The sequence below is a fragment of the Coregonus lavaretus genome (assembly GCF_964263955.1).
Source record: "Coregonus lavaretus genome assembly, chromosome: 22".
Classification (NCBI taxonomy): Eukaryota; Metazoa; Chordata; class Actinopteri; order Salmoniformes; family Salmonidae; genus Coregonus; species Coregonus lavaretus.
Window position 1 is genome coordinate 31,329,980 of NC_140009.1, and position 22,531 is coordinate 31,352,510.

A 22,531-nucleotide genomic window follows, 5' to 3' on the forward strand; every position below is an offset into this window, starting at 1 on the left:
CGAGCTAAATAATTTGTTTGCAGGGAAGGCTTTGTCCATCATAATTTAGCCGCTAGGGTTAACTACTAACTGGCAAATCAGTCTACGTTAGCTAGCCAACTACTTTTCGACCACTTCTATTAGTGTAAACACCCAGCCAGGATGCCTGAGATAAAAGTGACACCACTGGGTAAGTCAACAATTCTTCAAAATACGAAATATAGCTAGCTACGAACTTTTGAGCACTTTGTTTACCGCCAGACTAGCTAACGTTAACTCTCCTATTGCCTGTGATTCCACCACAGTTTCTAAACCGTCTTTGATTTCACACTCATATTCGAAAGGGGCAACCTCCTCTTCTTTGAGGTTTAACGGCGGTTGGCATCCAATAAATGTTGCATTACTGCCACCTACTAGACTGGAGTATAACTCCCTTATACTTCGCTTTAAAAAAAGAAAAAATACAACAAATACCCTATCATCTAATACTACACTCACTAAAAAAAAACTACCATACTCCACTTTAAATCTATTTATTCCTACTTCAGGCCAACAGCCTGAAGGAATGGGACACCACCCCTTAACACACCATGTAACTTTTCTGACAAAGTCTCGCACACCCAAATACCTCTCTGCAGCTGCCACCACAACCTCTATTTTCTGCGACTTACGTTCCACCCCTGCAGTACAGTTGATAACCATTGCTATAAATGCCAAAAATCCAATCATACTGAAACATATGTCTCTTGTTGGTTTATCCCTATGTACTGGTATATCTCTACTACTCACACCATTTCTCTCAGGATCCCTCCCCCTTGGCCCATCTTCCTCTACTTTCTTCGCTGCCTCCGCATATGACAACTTCTTCTCTACTCTTACCCTGGAAACCTCAACCTGCTTCTCTCGCACTGGACATGTCTGATCCCCAGCCCCATGGCCACCCCTACAATTAGCACACACCACCACTTTCCCCACTGCTTCACACTCCTTTGTCTCATGCCCTTCTGCACACTTCTCACACCTTGGAATCTCCCTCCTACACACTGCTGCCACATGCCCATAAGTTTGACACCTGTAACATCTTAAGGTATTCGGCACATATGCTCGCACTGGATAACTTATATATCCTAACCTCACTTTCTCAGGCAAAGACTCAACTTCAAAACTCAAAAGAACAGACAATGACTCTTCTGTTTCCCCACTCTCGCCACCCTGTTTACATCGCACCAAACGACGAGCTTCCCACACACCGGGAATCATCTCCTTCAGTTGGTCAACTTTTACATTCACTGCTACTCCAGTAATCACTCCTCTCAATGGCACCCTTTTCTTAAGAGCGAAACAATTCACAATTCTTTCTCCCATTTGTTTAACTCTGAGCGCCTTCTCCCTCTGCCCAACAGAAACACAAACAATTATCACTAGACCACTTCTGGTTACCCTCACCGATTCCACTTTACCCAACGCTCTTTTCACCCATCTTGAAACCACAATTGGATCAGCCAAAAGGCAAGGATCCATTTTTCCCACAAACTTCACTCCTACTGTCACAGACTCATCTTTATCCTGACCCGCTGTGCAATCCTCGGGCTCCGAGTACTTCACCACACCTTCCACCTCCGATACATCACCCTCATTCACTTCCATTTCTACTCCTGTCTTCAGCTCACTTTGCTTACATTTCCTACCACTCTTCTTTAACAAACCTTCTCCCTTTTTCCCGCCATTTTTAACTGACTCAAACTCACAATCTTCCTCCCTCTCTTAGACCTCCTCTTCCTCTCTTTTTCCCTCCATTCCTCCTCATTCATCCAAGTATCATCCCTTATGATAATACTGCATTTCTCCAAACCTATATCTGTTTCTTGCCTTCTCTAAGGACTCCATTTTCCCCCTCCTTTCCCTTCCAGCGTCTATTCTATCCTCGGCCTTGACCTCTTCATTGCTCTCCTCTTCTGATCTGCTGTCCTCCTCTCCTGAATCACCCTCGTCTTCCGACCCCTCATCCGAGCTGTTATCCTCACTATCATCGGGACTTACTCCCTTTCCAACTGCTCGTCTTTTCGCTGAAGACGCCATGCTCCACCCCCTTCCTAATTTAAACTATGAACCTTCGCCTCTGACCCAACCTTCAATCCTCCAATCCATCGTCAACCTTAGCCCATGCCTTTTACCAGGGGCAACCTCTGCTTCTTCTTCTATGATAGAAAACATCCTGTGGCGTACTGCATTAGCATCAAATAGCCCCCGCGATATGCAACTTTTCAGGGAAGTTAGGAACCAATACACACAAGCAGTTAGGAAAGCAAAGGCTAACTTTTTCAAACAGAAATTTGCATCCTGTAGCACTAACTCCAAAAAGTTTTGGGACACTGTAAAGTCCATGGAAAATAAGAGCACTTCCTCCCAGCTGCCCACTGCACTGAGGCTAGGAAACACTATCACCACCGATAAATCTACAATAATCGAGAATTTCAACAAGCATTTTGCTACGGCTGGCCATGCTTTCCACCTGGCTACCACTACCCCGGCCACCAGCTCTGCACCCTCCGCTGCAACTTGCCCATGCCCCCCCCCCCGCTTCTCCTTCACACAAATCCAGACAGCTGATGTTCTAAAAGAGCTGCAAAATCTGGACCCCTACAAATCATCTGGGCTAGACAATCTGGACCCTTTCTTTCTAAAACTAGCTGCCGAAATTGTCGCAACCCCTATTACTAGCCTGTTCAACCTCTCTTTCGTAACGTCTGAGATCCCCAGAGATTGGAAAGCTGCCGCGGTCATCCCCCTCTTCAAAGGGGGTGACACTCTAGATCCAAACTGTTACAGACCCATATCCATCCTGCCCTGCCTTTCAAAAGTTTTTGAAAGCCAAGTCAACAAACAGATCACCGACCATTTCGAATCCCACCGTACCTTCTCCGCTATGCAATCCGGTTTCCGAGCTGGTCATGGGTGCACTTCAGCCACGCTCAAGGTCCTAAACGATATTATAACCGCAATCGATAATAGACAGTACTGTGCAGCCGTTTTCATTGACCTGGCCAAGGCTTTCGACTCTGTCAACCACCGCATTCTTATTGGCAGACTAAATAGCCTTGGTTTCTCAAATGACTGCCTCGCCTGGTTCACCAACTACTTCTCAGATAGAGTTCAATGTGTCAAATCGGAGGGCCTGTTGTCTGGACCTATGGCAGTCTCTATGGGGGTGCCACAGGGTTCAATTCTTGGGCCGACTCTTTTCTCTGTGTATATCAATGACGTCGCTCTTGCTGCTGGTGACTCTCAGATCCACCTCTACGCAGACGACACCATTTTGTATACATCTGGCCATTCATTGGACACTGTGTTAACAAACCTCCAAACGAGCTTCAATTCCATACAACACTCCTTCAGTAGCCTCCAACTGCTCTTAAACACTAGTAAAACTAAATGCATGCTCTTCAACCGAACGCTGCTTGCACCCGCCCACCCGACTAGAATCACTACTCTCGACGGGTCTGACCTAGAGTATGTGGACAACTACAAATATCTAGGTGTCTGGTTAGACTGTAAACTCTCCTTCCAGACTCGCATTAAGAATCTCCAATCCAAAGTTAAATCTAGAATCGGTTTCCTATTTCGCAACAAAGCCTCCTTCACTCATGCTGCCAATCATGCCCTCGTAAAACTGACTATCCTACCGATCCTTGACTTCGGCGATGTCATTTACAAAATAGCCTCCAACACTCTACTCAGCAAATTGGATGTAGTCTATCACAGTGCCATCCGTTTTGTCTCCAAAGCCCCATATAATACCCACCACTGTGACCTGTACGCTCTTGTTGGCTGGTCCTCACTACATATTCGTCGCCAAACCCACTGGCTCCAGGCCATCTATAAATCACTGCTAGGCAAATCCCCACCTTATCTTAGCTCATTGGTCACCATAGCAACACCCACCCGTAGTCTGCGCTCCAGCGGGTATATCTCACTGGTCATCCCCAAAGCCAACACCTCCTTTGGCCGCAATTCCTTCCAGTTCTCTGCTGCCAATGACTGGAACAAATTGCAAAAATCTCTGAAGCTGGAGACACTTATCTCCCTCAGTAACTTTAAGCATCAGTTGTCAGAGCACCTTACCGATCACGGCACCTGTACACAGCCCATCTGAAATTAGCCCGCCCAACTACCTCATCCCTATATTGTTATTTATTTTGCTCATTTGTACCCCAGTATCTCTATTTGCACATCATCTCTTGCACATCTATCATTCCAGTGTTAATACTAATTGTAATTATTTTGCACTATAGCCTATTTTATTGCCTTACCTCCATAACTTGCTAAATTTGCACACACTGTATATATATGTATTTCTGTTGTATTTTTGACTTTGTTTTGTTTTACCCCATATGTAACTCTGTGTTGTTGTTTTTATCGCACTGCTTTGCTTTATCTTGGCCAGGTCGCAGTTGTAAATGAGAACTTGTTCTCAACTGGTTTACCTGGTTAAATAAAGGTAAAATAAATAAAAAAAATAGAATGGCGGTCTGCAAACCAACGTTAAAGGTGCATGCCGCCACCTACTGTGCTGGAGTGTGTGGTCAATCACTGTTTACAACATTTCTAAATCCTCCTACCTAACTCAGTGGCAACCTCTGCTAGAGCACAGATGATTTTGTATCATTTTTTTTGTTAACTAAATTAGACTATTTTTATGGGTGTAAGATGGCACGAACAAGACTGGTTACTCGCATCAATGACTCTGTCTCGTTGTTTAACATCCAAACACCTCTCTCATTGACCTCCACCGACAGCGTCTTTACGCAACATATTACGCAGTATAATCTAGCTATGTGTGCAACAAAAATTAAACATACACTTTCTGCAACCATTTCTGTCAAGCCGACTACGCATACAGTTTGACGCAGACGTTCGATAAATCCAACGTATGCACCACACAGAACGCACTACAACTGCCTCGGCAACGCAATGCTGCAAGGCAAACGCAGCGTTCCATTGGAAATGAATGTACTTCTGGTGTACCAAAATGCAATGACATTGTCCGTGTGAATGACAGTGGTGGAAAACGTACCCAATTGTCATACTTGAGTAAAAGTATAGATACCTTAATAGAAAGTTACTCAAGTGAAAGTCAGACAGTAAAATACTACTTGAGTAAAAGTCTAAAAGTAATTGGTTTTAAATATACTTAAGTATCAAAAGTAAATGTAATTGCTAAAATATACTTAAGTATCAAAAGGAAAAGTATAAATCATTTAAAATTCCTTATATTAAGCAAAGCAGACAGCTCCATTGTCTTGTTTTAAAAATTTACAGATAGCCAGGGGCACAATCCAACACTCAGACATTATTTACAAAAGATGCATTTGTATTTAGTGAGTCCACCAGGCCAGAGGCAGTAGGGATGACCACGTGTTCTCTTGATAAGTGCGCGAATTTGACAATTGTCCTGTCCTACTAAGCATTCAAAATGTAATGAGTACTTTTGGTTGTCAGGGAAAATGGATGGAGTAAAAAGTACATAATTATCTTTAGGAATGTAGTGAAGTAAAAGGAAAAGTTGTCAAAAATATAAATAGTAAAGTAAAGTACAGATACCCCAAACAACTACTTAAGTAGTAATTTTACTGAAGTACTTTACACCACTGGTGATCGAGGCGTTATGCCTCGATCACACCGACAGTGTAATTGCATTTTGGTATCAAAATGCAATGACGCTAGTTTTGGTTCGTCGTCTAGTGCAGATTATCCGACGCATGCGCTCTGGACATTCAATCTTAATGGTCAGTTGCCACCACTTTTGACAAATCAGTAACGTTATGGATGAGATGTTCATGTTTGTACCTCGTCCTCCTGTCCCTACTCAGGTGCTGGACAAGATGTTGGCCGCAGCTGCATCCTTGTCTCGATTGGTGGCAAAAATGTTATGCTTGATTGTGGGATGCACATGGGTTTCAATGATGATGTAAGTAGCTTCATGATTCTCAATGTCACTGTCCCATTATGCCATTCCGATAATCTTTTGGTATTTTTGATGTTCCATTATTGTGCCATTGTTGTCTTTCCAGAGACGATTCCCAGATTTCTCCTACATAACACAACAAGGACGCCTGACAGAATTCTTGGACTGTGTGATTATCAGGTTTGTGGTCTTTACGGCACTTAGCTATACCTAGGTACTACTCTTTTGCAAGAGAAACAACATCAGACTCACACAGAAAGAGCTTTCTCCCTCTCAAGGGCATTCTATCTTTGATCTTTTAATTGATTTATCTTCTGTCTTTTAATTGATTAATCATACTAACTCTCCTCCTAGTCATTTCCACCTGGACCACTGTGGTGCTCTGCCATACATGAGTGAAATGGTGGGCTACGATGGGCCCATCTACATGACCCACCCCACCAAGGCCATCTGCCCCATCCTACTGGAGGACTTCAGGAAGATCACCGTGGACAAGAAGGGTGAGACCAACTTCTTCACATCCCAGATGATCAAGGACTGCATGAAGAAAGTAGTCCCTTTGAACCTCCACCAGACCGTCCAGGTATACAGTCCTGAAATACCTTTTAATTGCTAATGTCTGGTCTTAGAAGTACTCCAAGGGTAGCCTGGTTCCAGATCTATTTGTGCTATCTTGCCAACTCCCATGGTCGTTGTTTGGTATGACAATGACCATAGCAGTCGGCAAGACAGAACAAACAGACCTGGGAGCAGGCTACTCCAAGGGTATAACATAAAATTCATTACTATCTCCATAATGGCCAAGAAACCACATTTGAGGTAGTATTGCTGTATGGAATGATGTATTAAGTTGATTCTGTCATGGTGTCTTAGGTGGACGATGAGCTGGAGATCAAGGCTTACTATGCAGGCCACGTCCTGGGAGCTGCTATGGTGCAGATCAAAGTAGGATCAGAGTCAGTGGTCTACACTGTGAGTATTAGCCTATTAAGAGAACTGGGCTTATTATTGATCAGTGCATGAATCATGCGATTGCCTTGAAGTAACTTATCCTTAATTGCATTTGCAGGGTGACTATAACATGACGCCAGACAGACATTTAGGGTAAGTGGTAAATTATCTTGTGTTGTGTGTAATAGTCCCGTGTAGCTCAGTTGGTAGAGCATGGCGCTTGCAACGCCAGGGTTGTGGGTTCGATTCCCACGGGGGACCAGTATGAAAATGTATGCACTCACTAACTGTAAGTCGCTCTGGATAAGAGCGTCTGCTAAATGACAAAAATGTAAAAAAATGAAATAGGGGTGTGAACGTTAAAACGTTTAAACGAAGTTGGGATCCTTAACGTTAAGAAAAATCCCTAACATAATTCAAATCAGTGCAGTTATCACAAAACATATTATTTTATGAACTAGACAATAGGCTATAAAGGCCTGGGTAAAGCTGTGTAATTTATACTGAACAAAAATATAAATGCAACATGTAAAGTGTTGGTCCCATGTTTCATGAACCGAAATAAAAGATCCCAAAGAAATTTCAGGCGCACAAAAAGCCTATTTCTCTAAAATGTTGTGCACAAATGTATTTACATGCTGGTTAGTGAGCATTTCTCCTTTCCCCAAAAAATTAATTCACCTGACGGGTGTGGCATATCAAGAAGCTGATTAAATTGTGCTGGGGACAATAAAAGGCCACTCTAAAATATGCAGTTTTGTCAAACAACACAATGCCACAGATGTCTCAAGTTTTGAGGGAGCGTGCAATTGGCATGCTGACTGCAGGAATGTCCACCAGAGCTGTTGCGAGAGAATTGAATGTTCATTTCTCTACCATAAGCCGTTTTAGAGAATTTGGCAGTGCATCCAACCGGCCTCACAACCGCAGACCACGTGTAACCATGCCAGCCCAGGACCTCCACATCCGGCTTCTTCACCGGCAGGATCGTCTGAGACCAGCCACCCGGACAGCTGATGAAGCTGGGTTTGCACAACCCAAGAACTCTGCACAAACTGTCAGAAACTGTCTCAGGGAAGCTCATCTGTGTGCTCGTCGTCCTCACCAGTGTCTTGACCTGACTGCAGTTTGGCGTTGTAACCGACATCAGTTGGCAAATGCTCATCTTCGATGGCCACTGGCATGCTGGATAAGTGTGCTCTTCACGGATAAATCCTGGTTTCAGCTGTACCGGGCAGACGTGTGGGCGAGCGGTTTGCTGATGTCAACATTGTGAACAGAGTGCCCCATGTTGGCGGTGTGGTTATGGTATGGGCAGGCATAAGCTACGGACAACGAGCACAATTCCATTTTATCGATGGAAATTTGAATTCACAGAGATACTGTGACGAGATCCTGAGGTCCATTGACGTGCCATTCATCCGTCGCCATCACCTCATGTTTCAGCATTATCATGCACAGCCTCATGTCGCAAGGATCTGTACACAATTCCTGGAAGCTGAACATTTTCCAATTCTTCCATGGCCTGCATACGCACCAGACACGTCACCCATTGAGCATGTTTGGGATGCTCTGGATCGATCTGTACGACGGCTATTCCAGTTCCCGCCAATATCCAGCAACTTCGCACAGCCATTGAAGAGGAGTGGGACAACATTCCAAAGGCCACAATGAACAGCCTGATCAACTCTGTGTAAAGGAGATGTGTCGCGCTGCATGAGGCAAATGGTGGTCACACCAGATACTGACTGGTTTTCTGATCCACGCCCTTACCTTTTTTTGTTAAAGTTATTTTTGACCAACAGATGCATATCTATATTCCCAGTCATGTGGTGAAATCCATAGATTAGGGCCTAATGAATTTAATTTGATTGACTGATTTCCTTATATGAACTGTAATTCAGTAAAATCATTGAAATTGTTGCATGTTATGTTTTTGTTCGGTATAGATTTATTCAACACACTGGGTGTTGCAGCTGCAAAAGCACACATACAATTCACACAAGCATATGTTTACACCTTCCGATTAGGCGGAGTTCTTGTATTTCTAGGATAAACAATCAGTCTCTGTTGCTAGGCAAGAACTGAGTCTGTTCCTCCTATTGATGTGATTGTGGATCCAGAACCTTCATGGGCAGGGATGAGTGTGTGTTTGATAAGACACATTAGGAATGTGACCAAAATAGCTTTTTACCACATGAGGAACATTGCCAAGGTGCAAACGTTTCTATCTCAGGCTGATACAGAGGGACTCATCCATGCGCTTATTACAAGCAGGCTTGACTACTGTAATGCTCTCCTGTCTGGTCTACCCAAGAAAGCCATTGGTCAACTGCAAAACATACAGAATGCTGCAGCACGGGTACTGACCAGACAGAGAGCACACATTACACCGGTTTTAAAGTCTCTGCACTAGCTGCCTGTGAGAATACATTTAAAGATTATTCTATTGGTTTTTAAATCAATCCACGATTGTGCACCCCAATACATATCAGACATGCTTTTGAGTTATGTACCCAGTAGGTCCCTCAAGTTCTCTGGCACTGGCCTTTTAACTATCCCCAAGCCTAGGACAAAGAGGCATGGAGAGGCAGCCTTTAGTTACTATGCCCCCAGACTCTGGAATAGCCTGTCAGAGAACCTGAGTGGGGCCGAAACTGTGGACATATTTAAAAGAGATCTTAAAACACAAATTTTTAGCTCTGCTTTTCCTCAGGGTGCTTTTTAGTCTTTTAGTTTTTATTGTTATTCTTTTGTTTTTTATCCTCTTATGTTTGTTGTGTAGTAAATATTTCAGTTTTTATTAGTTTTTTCCTGTGCATTGCATTGCATTCATGTCTGAAATGTGCTACAGTGGGGAAAAAATGTATTTAGTCAGCCACCAATTGTGCAAGTTCTCCCACTTAAAAAGATGAGAGAGGCCTGTAATTTTCATCATAGGTACACGTCAACTATGACAGACAAATTGAGGGGGAAAAAATCCAGAAAATGACATTGTAGGATTTTTAATGAATTTATTTGCAAATTATGGTGGAAAATAAGTATTTGGTCACCTACAAACAAGCAAGATTTCTGGCTCTCACAGACCTGTAACTTCTTCTTTAATAGGCTCCTCTGTCCTCCACTCGTTACCTGTATTAATGGCACCTGTTTGAACTTGTTATCAGTATAAAATACACCCGTCTTTATCTCCTACAGAGTGAAAGGGAATGTGAAGAATAACGGAGTACTAAAATGATGATTGGCTGCCTTCATTATCCAATCACAGTTAATTGGAGCAGTGTAGCCTCTAATTCTTCTTAAAGGAATAATGAGTCATGGTTTCACCTTTCAACTATTAGATGTCAAAACTGTTGTGTCGTACGGAAGTATCCAAGTGCACCTTAGTGTGAAGGATCAAGACAAGTCATTGACTGTTCTCTCTGCTACCGCACGGCAAGTGCCTCAATTACCTCGATTACCTCGACTAACCTGTGCCCCCGCACATTGACTCTGTACCAGTACCCTCTGTATATAGCCTCCCTACTGTTATTTTATTTTACTGCTGCTTTTTAATTATTTTGATTTTTTACTTAACACTTATTTGTCTTAAAACTGCATTGTTGGTTAAGGGCTTGTAAGTAAGCATTTCACTGTAAGGTCTACACCTGATGTATTCGGCGTATGTTGCAAATATAATTTGATTTGATTTGATTTGCATGCCAGATGTTTGAATATACTCTACTACTCTGTTTTGCATAACAGAGGGAATCTCTCCAAGGATGATCAATGGCTGGAACAGAGCAAATGGAATGGCATTAAATACATGGAAACCATGTGTTTGATGTATTTCATATCATTCCACTAATTCCGCTCCAGCCATTACCACGAGCGTGTCCTCCCCAATTAAGGTGCCACCAACCTCCTGTGCCTCAGACAGCCAACAGCATCTAGCTAGGTGAATGCTGTGTAAAACTTAATGGGCTTACTGAGGATGCTACAGAATATTAATTTAGCTGTTCTAATGGGAGGTGCTTTCCCACTGGGCACAGACGTCAGTTCAACGTAAATTGTTTATTCACATTTGGTTGAGTTGTCAACCAACCATAGCCGCGGGAAGTAGTTTGTGGGTGGGGGTGCTGCGATTTTTTTTGGCCGATGGGGGATGCAGAATTTTTTTGTTGTCGCCTGAGCTGAAGATATCTACACTGCTCAAAAAAATAAAGGGAACACTTAAACAACACAACGTAACTCCAAGTCAATCACACTTCTGTGAAATCAAACTGTCCACTTAGGAAGCAACACTGATTGACAATACATTTCACATGCTGTTGTGCAAATGGAATAGACAACAGGTGGAAATTATAGGCAATTAGCAAGACACCCCCAATAAAGGACTGGTTTTGCAGGTGGTGACCACAGACCACTTCTCAGTTCCTATGCTTCCTGGCTGTTGTTTTGGTCACTTTTGAATGCTGGCAGTGCTTTCACTCTAGTGGTAGCATGAGACGGAGTCTACAACCCACACAAGTGGCTCAGGTAGTGCAGCTCATCCAGGATGGCACATCAATGCGAGCTGTGGCAAGAAGGTTTGCTGTGTCTGTCAGCGTAGTGTCCAGAGCATGGACGCGCTACCAGGAGACAGGCCAGTACATCAGGAGACGTGGAGGAGGCCGTAGGAGGGCAACAACCCAGCAGCAGGACTGCTACCTCCGCCTTTGTGCAAGGAGGAGCAGGAGGAGCACTGCCAGAGCCCTGCAAAATGACCTCCAGCAGGCCACAAATGTGCATGTGTCTGCTCAAACGGTCAGAAACAGACTCCATGAGGGTGGTATGAGGGCCCGACGTCCACAGGTGGGGGTTGTGCTTACAGCCCAACACCGTGCAGGACATTTGGCATTTGCCAGAGAACACCAAGATTGGCAAATTCGCCACTGGCGCCCTGTGCTCTTCACAGATGAAAGCAGGTTCACACTGAGCAAGTGACAGACGTGACAGAGTCTGGAGACGCCTTGGAGAACGTTCTGCTGCCTGCAACATCCTCCAGCATGACCGGTTTGGCGGTGGGTCAGTCATGGTGTGGGGTGGCATTTCTTTGGGGGGCCGCACAGCCCTCCATGTGCTCGCCAGAGGTAGCCTGACTGCCATTAGGTACCGAGATGAGATCCTCAGACCCCTTGTGAGACCATATGCTGGTGCGGTTGGCCCTGGGTTCCTCCTAATGCAAGACAATGCTAGACCTCATGTGGCTGGAGTGTGTCAGCAGTTCCTGCAAGAGGAAGGCATTGATGCTATGGACTAGCCCGCCCGTTCCCCAGACCTGAATCCAATTGAGAACATCTGGGACATCATGTCTCGTTCCATCCACCAACGCCACGTTGCACCACAGACTGTCCAGGAGTTGGCGGATGCTTTAGTCCAGGTCTGGGAGGAGATCCCTCAGGAGACCATGCGCCACCTCATCAGGAGCATGCCCAGACGTTGTAGGGAGGTCATACAGGCACGTGGAGGCCACACACACAACTGAGCCTCATTTTGACTTGTTTTAAGGACATTACATCAAAGTTGGATCAGCCTGTAGTGTGGTTTTCCACTTTAATTTTGAGGGTGACTCCAAATCCAGACCTCCATGGGTTGATACATTTGATTTCCATTGATAATTTTTGTGTGATTTTGTTGTCAGCACATTTAACTATGTCAAGAAAAAAGTATTTAATAAGATTATTTCATTCATTCAGATCTAGGATGTGTTATTTTAGTGTTCCCTTTATTTCTTTGAGCAGTGTATATCTGTCCATTAATACAGGACTAGTAAAGGCCCAGTGCACTACATTTGTGAAAATATTTGAACTAAATGTGTTATTTCAGTGTTTACCAGCATTTGTAACTTGAGTCTGAAAATTAACTGTACAAAACAGTTAATCTGATAACACTTGTGGAATATAAAAATACTTGCTTGATATTTTTCCCATTTTCTTGAAATACAACTTATTTTTATGTTAACTGAAATTCATACCATTTCCATTTTAGCAGACACTCTTATCCAGAGCAACTTACAGTAGTGAGTGCATACATTTTCATACTGGTCCCCCATGGGATTTGAACCCACAACCCTAGCATTGCAAGCGCCATGCTCTACCAACTGAGCCACATCAACACATCATCACAAACCACTTGATGTCTCAATGTACTAAATTACTGTATTGTGTATTGTTTTTCTTCATGGTGATGGAAAGTCTACAGGTACAAACCTAGATAACCACCCTATGTACAATACAGTAATGTACATTTACATTAAGTGGTTTGTTAGGATGGTAAATTAATACTGCACCATTTTTATTTAATTTTTTCATGTTATTAGATCAAGAAAAATAATTTATTTGATGTGGATGTTTTGAGTCTTTGCTCATAACATTGCAACTTTTGATGTAAATGTTTGAGGACAGAGTTTTGTTCTTTCTGGATTACATTAGAATGACAATTGCAGAGAAAGGGACAGGGCAACAAGTCTTACAATTCCAACTATTGAATCCTGCAAGATTTTTATTTTACGAGGTAAGTTGACTGAGAACACATTCTCATTTACAGCAACAACCTGGGGAATAGTTATAGGGGATGAATGGGCAAATTGGAAGCTAGGGATGATTAGGTGGCCATGATGGCATGAGGGCCAGATTAGGAATTTAGCCAGGACACAGGGGTTAACACCCCTAATCTTAGGATAAGTGCCACGGGTTCTGTAGTGACCACAGAGAGTCAGGACTCACGTTTAACTTCCTATCCGAAAGACGGCACCCTACACAGGACAATGTCCCCTATCATTGCCCTGGGATACTTTTTTAAACCAGAGGAAAGAGTGCCTCCTACCTCCAACAGCATCTGGTCTCCCATCCAGGACCTACCCTGCTTAGCTTCAGAGGAAAGCCAGCAGTGGGATGCAGGGTGGTGTGCTGCTGGTCCTTAATTATACAACTACCTTTTTTGCCAAAGCTGATATGCTGGAGAAAAAAAACGTGCACGCTACAGACATCTACTGTATATCGGTCCGCTAATACTAGTAAAGGCCCAGTTGTAAAAAAAATATTTTTTTCAAAAAAATATTTTTGTATCAATATATTTTTTATTCTGATTTGTCAGGGGTACTGCAGCACCCTCAGCACCCCTACTTACCACGGCTATGCAACTAACGTGAATTCAACATGAAATTAACAAACAATTTCACCATGACATTGGCTTTAGGTTCAAAGTTGGGTGAAAAAATACTCAATTCCCTTAAGTTGATGACTTTTTGCAAATCCAATCAGTTTTCCATGTTGATTCAATGTCATCACATTTTTGCCCAGTGGGTTCTTTGTAGTGGTTCATTATTCATCATCATACAATACAGTTATTGTGAAATTATAATGATTAGAGAAATACTTTACTACGAAGATTCAGCATCCGACTACATTTGAGAATAAACTGAGAGTGAACACCTTATCAATCATTTAAATGGTAATGATAGACATCATCACTCATACACATTGGGGTATACAACATTCTTATAAGATGTGTCATGCCCTCGTGGCCTTTGTAGGTCAAGCTAGCATGATGCTGTTTCCTTTACCAATGAAGGATGCACCAGCCAGAGGCACTTAGCCAACATGCTAACAGCAGCCATGATTAATTCAATAGCCCCTGTTAACGTTGATTACCAAGTCTTTCACCCCACTGCTCCCTCCCTCCGTTCTATCTGCAGCGGAGGGCACTAGCTGTAGCATTGGCTACAGGAGGCAAGCCAGCAGAGAGCCTTCCCTATGAGCAAAATATGTTGAAAATACGTAGTTTTGCTCACTGAGATACATCCAAGGCCAGCAGCTATAGGGACTAAATGAAAACATCAGGTTTAAATGTTTTTTACCCAGACAACGTTGGGAATTGCTGGTAGTGTCTATTGTGTGCACATTTCACATCTGGCTCTCTCAATTCCTGGGTGCTGCAATGTACTGACATTAAGCTATTTTTGTGTGATCGATCTACACTATATTTCTACCAACACTGTAAACTAGTACAAGGTAACGCCAATCAAATGTAAAATAAATAAGTAATGTTGAAGAGAGTGGATGATAAATGATAATTTAGTTAGATCTCCATCACAGTCCTTCATGTACAGTGGGGAGAACAAGTATTTGATACACTGCCGATTTTGCAGGTTTTCCTACTTACAAAGCATGTAGAGGTCTGTAATTTTTATAATTTTTATCAACTGTGAGAGACGGAATCTAAAACAAAAATCCAGAAAATCACATTGTATGGTTTTTAAGTAATTAATTAGCATTTTATTGCAAGACATAAGTATTTGATCACCTACCAACCAGTAAGAATTCCGGCTCTCACAGACCTGTTAGTTTTTCTTTTAAGAAGCCCTCCTGTTCTCCACTCATTACCTGTATTAACTGCACCTGTTTGAACTCATTACCTGTATAAAAGACACCTGTCCACACACTCAATCAAACAGACTCCAACCTTTCCACAATGGCCAAGACCAGAGAGCTGTGTAAGGACATCAGGGATAAAATTGTAGACCTGCACAAGGCAGGGATGGGCTACAGGACAATAGGCAAGCAGCTTGGTGAGACGGCAACAACTGTTGGCGCAATTATTAGAAAATGGAAGAAGTTCAAGATGACGGTCAATCACCCTCGGTCTGGGGCTCCATGCAAGATCTCACCTCGTGGGGCATCAATGATCATGAGGAAGGTGAGGGATCAGCCCAGAACTACACGGCAGGACCTGGTCAATGACCTGAAGAGAGCTGGGACCACAGTCTCAAAGAAAACCATTAGTAACACACTACGCCGTCATGGATTAAAATCCTGCAGCGCACGCAAGGTCCCCCTGCTCAAACCAGCGCATGTCCAGGCCTGTCTGAAGTTTGCCAATGACCATCTGTATGATCCAGAGGAGGAATGGGAGAAGGTCATGTGGTCTGATGAGACAAAAATAGAGCTTTTTGGTCTAAACACCACTCGCCGTGTTTGGAGGAAGAAGAAGGATGAGTACAACCCCAAGAACACCATCCCAACCATGAAGCATGGAGGTGGAAACATCATTCTTTGGGGATGCTTTTCTGCAAAGGGGACAGGACAACTGCACCGTATTGAGGGGAGGATGGATGAGGCCATGTATCGCGAGATCTTGGCCAACAACCTCCTTCCCTCAGTAAGAGCATTGAAGATGGGTCGTGGCTGGGTCTTCCAGCATGACAACGACCCCGAAACACACAGCCAGCGCAACTAAGGAGTGACTCCGTAAGAAGCATCTCAAGGTCCTGGAGTGGCCTAGCCAGTCTCCAGACCTAAACCCAATAGAAAATCTTTGGAGGGAGCTGAAAGTCCGTATTGCCCAGCGACAGCCCCGAAACCTGAAGGATCTGGAGAAGGTCTGTATGGAGGAGTGGGCCAAAATCCCTGCTGCAGTGTGTGCAAACCTGGTCAAGACCTACAGGAAACGTATGATCTCTGTAATTGCAAACAAAGGTTTCTGTACCAAAAATTAAGTTCTGCTTTTCTGATGTATCAAATACTTATGTCATGCATTAAATGCAAATTAATTACTTAAAAATCATACAATGTGATTTTCTGGATTTTTGTTTTAGATTCTGTCTTTCACAGTTGAAGTGTACCTATGATAAAAATTACAGACCTCTACATGCTTTGTAAGTAGGAAAACCTGCAAAATCGGCAGTGTATCAAATACTTGTTCTCCCCACTGTAAATAAAGCTTAATTTGATCTACAGTTGGAGCATGGTTAGGATGTGGCCTTCAAGCCCCCCTCCCAGAGGTTTCTTCTCTCTTCAACTTTGTCCTCACCTCGATGCTGAACTCCACTTCTCTCCCTGCCCTAGTTCAAAAGAAACTCGCCTGACCTTACCAGGAACTGAGACTCGACTGTGGCTCTTTACCTACTTCTTTAGAAATATTTATATACAGTGCCTCCAGAAAGTATTCAGAACCCTTGACTTTTTCCAAATTTTGTTGTGTTATAGGCTGAATTTTAAATTGATTACATTGAGGTGTTTCACTGGCCTACACACAATACCCCATAATGTCCAAGTGGAATAATGTTTTTAGAAACTTTTATAAATTAATTAAAAATGAAAAGCTTTAATGTCTTGAGTCAATAAGTATTCAACACCTTTGTTATGGCAAGCATAAATAAGTTCTGGAGAAATGTTTTCCTTAAAACTGCAATATATGTAACTTTTTGGGAGACCTGACAAAATTCACATTGAAATGTAAGTTAGAGATCTGGCATTCTTATTGAAAGCAAGTCTAAGAAGTGTTAGATCTGTTCTATGTGCGCTATTTCTATGATCCCGTTTCTAAGTTTAGTTTTTGCGTCTTTTACTTTCGGTTTTGTACACCAGCTTCAAACAGCTGAAAATACAATATTTTTGCTTATGGACAAGACATTTCACAGCTGTTTAGATAGTACAATGATTCTCTACACTATACTTGCTTGTTTTGTCATATAAAGTGAAATTAGGCAAACTATTAGAATTTTAGCAACCAGGAAATGGTGGAGCAATTTCTTCGTAGTGCATCTTTAAAAGTGGCACAATAAGTTGCATGGACTCACTCAGTGTGCAATAATAGTGTTTAACATGATTTTGGAATGACTACCGAATGTCTGTACCCCACACATCCAAGTTTCTGTAAGAGCCCTCAGTCGAGCAGTGAATTTCAAGCACAGATTCAACCACAAAAACCAGGGAGGTTTTTCAATGCCTCGTAAAGAAGGGCACCTATTGGTAGATGGGTAAAGATATTGAATATCCCTTTGAGCATGGTGAAGTTATTAGTTACACTTTGGATGGTGTATCAATACACCCAGTCACTACAAAGATACAGGCGTCCTTCCTAACTTAGTTGCCAGAGAGGAAGGAAACCGCTCAGGGATTTCTCCATGAGGCCAATGGTGACTTTAAAACAGTTGCAGAGTTTAATTGTTGTGATAAGAGAAAACTGAGGATGGATCAACAACATCGTAGTTACTCCACAATACTAACCTACACTGAACAAAAATATAAACGCAACATACAACAATTTCAAAGATTTTACTGAGTTACAGTTAATATAAGGAAATTAGTCAATTGAAATAAATAAATGAAAGGTGAGCATTTGCCCACTGAAGTCGGTTACGACGCCAAACTGCAGTCAGGTCAAGACCCTGGTGAGGACGACGAGCACGCAAATGAGCTTCCCTGAGAATGTTTCTGACAGTTTGTGCAGAAATTCATCAGCTGTCTGTGTGGCTGGTCTCGGACGATCCCGCAAGTGAAGAAGCCAGATGTGGAGGTCCTGGGCTGGCGTGGTTACACGTGGTCTGCAGTTGTGAGTCCGGTTGGACGTACAGCCAAATTCTCTAAAATGACTTAGAAAGCGGTTTATGGTATATAAATGGACATTCAATTCTCTGGCAACATCTTTGGTGGACATTCCTGCAATCCGCATGCCAATTGCACGCTCCCTCAACTTGATACATCTGTGGCATTGAGTTATGAGAAAAAACAGCACATTTTACAGTGGCCTTTTATTGTCCCCAGTACAAGGTGCACCTGTGTAATGATCGTGCTGTTTTAATCAGCTTTTTGATATGCCACACCTGTCAGGTGGGTGGATTATCTTGGCAAAGGAGTCATGCTCACTAACAGGGATGTAAACAAATTTGTGCATAAAATGTGAGTGAAATAAGCTTTTTGTGCGAATGGAAAATTGATAGGATCTTTATTTCCGCTCATGAAACATGGGACCAACACTTTCCATGTTGTGTTTATATTTTTGTTCAGTATAAATGACAGAGTGAAAAGAAGGAAGCCTGTACAGAATAAAAAAGATCCAGAACATGCATCCAGTTTGCAATAAGGCACTAAAGTAAAACTGCAAAGAATGTGGCAATGAAATTAACTTTATGTCCTGAATACAAAGCGTTATGTTTGGGGCAAATCCAACACAAAACATCACTGAGTATCACTCTTCATATTTTCAAGCATGTTGGTGGCTGTGTCATGTTAGGGCTGTGCTTGTCATCGGGAATATAGTTTTTGGGGATAAAAATAAACGGAATAGAGCTAAGCACAGGCAAAATCCTAGAGGAAAACCTGGTTGTCTGCTTACCAACAGACACTGGGAGACAAATTCACCTAACCTAAAACCCAAGGCCAAATATACACTGGAGTAGCTTACCAAGATGTCATGGAATGTTCCTGAGTGGCCTAGTTACAGTTTTGACTTCAATCGGTTTGAAAATCTATGGCAAAACTTGAAAATGGCTGTCTTGCAATGATCAACAACCAACTAGACAGAGCTTGAATAATTTTGTTAAGAATGTGCAGATATTGTACAGCCTATGGCCCAGATTCACAAAACACTTCTTACGCAAAAACTTAACAAGCTTCTTAACAAAAAAAATAAGAAGTTCATAAGATAGTTTGTAAGTGCAATTCCTCAACAATATCTTAAGATTTAAGGATTTTCTTACAAACTTCTCAAATATCTTCTTAATATGTTGCTAGGCAACCGTTTTAGCTAGCTATCTAGCTAGCAATGGCAATCATGTTAGCATATTTCTTACTGAGATTACTGTTCTAAAACATGTTCTTGGGTTTAAAATAATCAATACTGAAACTTTCAGATGAAGTTTGTGTGAATTGAACATGTTTAGTTGCTTTCATGAGCTTTTTCTCTCACTGCCCTGAGTTTAGCTATCTTGGAAGTAAGAACATTTCCAATAACTTTATTTTCAAGAATCTAATTTCTTCTGAACTTTTTGCTTAAGGAAAAACATAAGAAATATCGCAAGAACATTTTTGAGAACCGTTTTGAGGAATAGCAACTTTGCTTAACTTTCTTCTTAAGTCTATAGTTTAAGGAAAAAATGGCAGTTAAGAAGACATTTCTTCTTAAGAAGGTTTTGTGAATCTGGGCCCAGGTGTGCAAAGCTTTTAGGGACTTACCCACAAAGACTCACAGCTGTAATCGCTGCCAAAAGTGATTCTAGCATGTGTTGAATCAGGGGTGTGAAGGCTTATGTAAGTTAGATATTTCTGTATTTCATTTTCAATAAATTAGCATTTTTTTCTTCTAAAAACATGTTTTCACTTTGTCATTGTGGGGTATTGTGTGTAGACGGTTGCAGGAAAAAATCTATTTAATCAATTTTTAATTCAGGCTGTAACAAAATGTGAAAAGCAGTGCATCCGGAAACTATTCAGACCCCTTGACTTTTTCCACATTTTGTTACGTTACAGCCTTATTTTAAAATTGATTAAATTGTTTTTTTCCTCATCAATCTACACACAATACCCCATAATGACAAAGCATAAACAGGTTTTTAGAAATCTTTGCTAAAAAATACTGAAATATCACATTTACGTAAGTATTCAGACCCATTACTCAGTACTTTGTTGAAGCACCTTTAGCAGCGATTACAGCCTTGAGTCTTGGTTATGACGCTACAAGCTTGGCGCACCTGTATTTGGGGAGTTTCTCCCATTGTTCTCTGCAGATCCTCTCAAGCTCTGTCAGGTTGAATGGGGAGTGTCGCTGCACAGCTATTTTCAGGTCTCTCCAGAGATGTTCGATCGGGTTCAAGTCTGGGCTCTGGCTGGGCCACTCAAGGACATTCAGAGACTTGTCCCGAAGCCACTGCTGCCTTGTCTTGGCTGTGTGCTTAGGGTCGTTGTCCTGTTGGAAGGTGAACCTTCGCCCCAGTAGGAGGTCCTGAGCGCTATGGAGCAGGTTTTCATCAAGGATCTCTCTGTACTTTGCTCTGTTCATCTTTCCCTCGATCCTGACTAGTCTCCCAGTCCCTGCCACTGAAAAACATCCCCACAGCATGATGCTGCCACCACCATGCTTCAACGTACGGATGGTGACACATTTCCTCCAGACGTGACCCTTGGCATTCAGGCCAAAGAGTTCAATCTTGGTTTCATCAGACCAGAGAATCTTGTTTCTCATGGTCTTGAGAGTCCTTTAGGTACCTTTTGGCAAACTCCAAGCGGGCTGTCATGTGGCTTTTTCTGAGGAGTGGCTACCATCTGGCCACTCTACCATAAAAGGCCTGATTGGTGGAGTGCTGCAGAGATGGTTGTCCTTCTGAAAGGTTCTCCCATTCCCACAGAGGAACTCTGGAGCTCTGTCAGAGTGACCATCAGGTTCTTGGTGACCTCCCTGACCAAGGCCCTTCTCCCCCGATTGCTCAGTTTGGCCGGGCGGCTGGCTCTAGGAAGAATCTTGGTGGTTCCAACCTTCTTCCATTCAAGAATGATGGAGGCCACTGTGTTCTTGGGGACCTTCAATGCTGCAGACATTTTTTGGTACCCTTCCCCGCATCTGTGCCTCGACACAATCCTGTCGCAGCTTTACGGACAATTCCTTCGAACTCATGGCTTGGTTTTTGCACTGACATGCATTGTTAACTGTGGGACCTTATCTAGACAGGTGTGTGCCTTTCCAAATCATGTCCCATCAATTGAATTTACCACAGGTGGACTCCAAGTTGTAGAAACATCTCAAAGATGATCAATGGGAAACAGGATGCACCTGAGCTCAATTTTGAGTCTCATAGCAAAGGGTCTGAATACTTATATAAATATGGGTTTTCTGTTTATTATTGTGTATAAATTTGCAAAAATTTCTACCAACTTGTTTTCGCTTTGGCATTATGGGGTATTGTGTGTAGATTGATGAGGGAAAAAATTTATTTAGTCCATTTTAGAATACGGCTGTAATGTAACAAAATGTGGAACAAGTCAAGGGGTCTGAATACTTTCCGAATGCACTGTATAAAACACAACCACGTTTTTGACTGCAATTTCTTTAATGAACTTTAAAACTAAACATTTTCTCTCCACAGTCAAATCTCGCTTAGGCCCCCTAAAAGGCTAGAGGCGGCCCTGGCCTGGCCCTAGTGGTCATACATACATAATAGGACCTTTATTCTGTATTCTGAATTGACGTGGAATTTGATGATTCTTTCTTATCGTTTTAATGGAAAAACTATTTTTAAAATGTCAGTTTAACCCTTTAACTGGCACACAAATAAAAAAATATCAGAAAATGTATTTTTCGGCAAAATGTGTATGTATCCTCAGTATAGGCCATCAATTATTTTTGTTTTGTTTGCATGACTTAAACTTTGATAGATAATGCATCACAAACATCTCAACCAGCCGGTTGTTGCCCAATTAGCGTAAACTCATTTTATATTGGAATTTGTATAGACTTTTTAAATAATCTCAAAAGTGATACATGCTTCATTTACTTACAATGGAAGTTAGGCAAAGTTAAATTAGGACTGATATCAAATATTAATAAAATGATACATTTGTGTCAAAATATGAATATTAGAATGCATGTAAATGAATGCGTTTACAGTTTATATGCTTAGAATAACAGTACAATTATATGTACTGAATGATATTGTGAAACATATTGAAGATAAGTCATACAGTGAATAATGATATGGATTTGAAAGGATTTTTGTATTTGCATCGATTTAAAAAATCCCATAATATTTCGCCATTGTCCAGTACCACTAGCTTTGACTTAATAGCATTACTTTAATGGGCATCTCAACCGACTGGTAGAGCATGTTTTTCAAGAGTTCCT

At 42.1% G+C, this 22,531-nt stretch overlaps 1 protein-coding gene across 1 annotated transcript in view; it reads left to right on the forward strand.

Annotated features, from left to right (window-relative positions):
* The first annotated feature begins 83 nt into the window (after window positions 1-83).
* Window positions 84-22,531, forward strand: part of LOC311150303 (integrator complex subunit 11-like) — a 30,079-nt gene continuing 7,631 nt past the window's right edge. Inside the window, exons 1-6 of the mRNA XM_084187703.1 lie at window positions 84-169; window positions 5,850-5,947; window positions 6,051-6,124; window positions 6,299-6,527; window positions 6,818-6,916; window positions 7,014-7,048. Of these exons, the coding sequence (XP_084043829.1) occupies window positions 142-169; window positions 5,850-5,947; window positions 6,051-6,124; window positions 6,299-6,527; window positions 6,818-6,916; window positions 7,014-7,048 (563 nt within the window). The 5' untranslated portion in view covers window positions 84-141. The remainder of the gene's footprint in view (window positions 170-5,849; window positions 5,948-6,050; window positions 6,125-6,298; window positions 6,528-6,817; window positions 6,917-7,013; window positions 7,049-22,531) is intronic.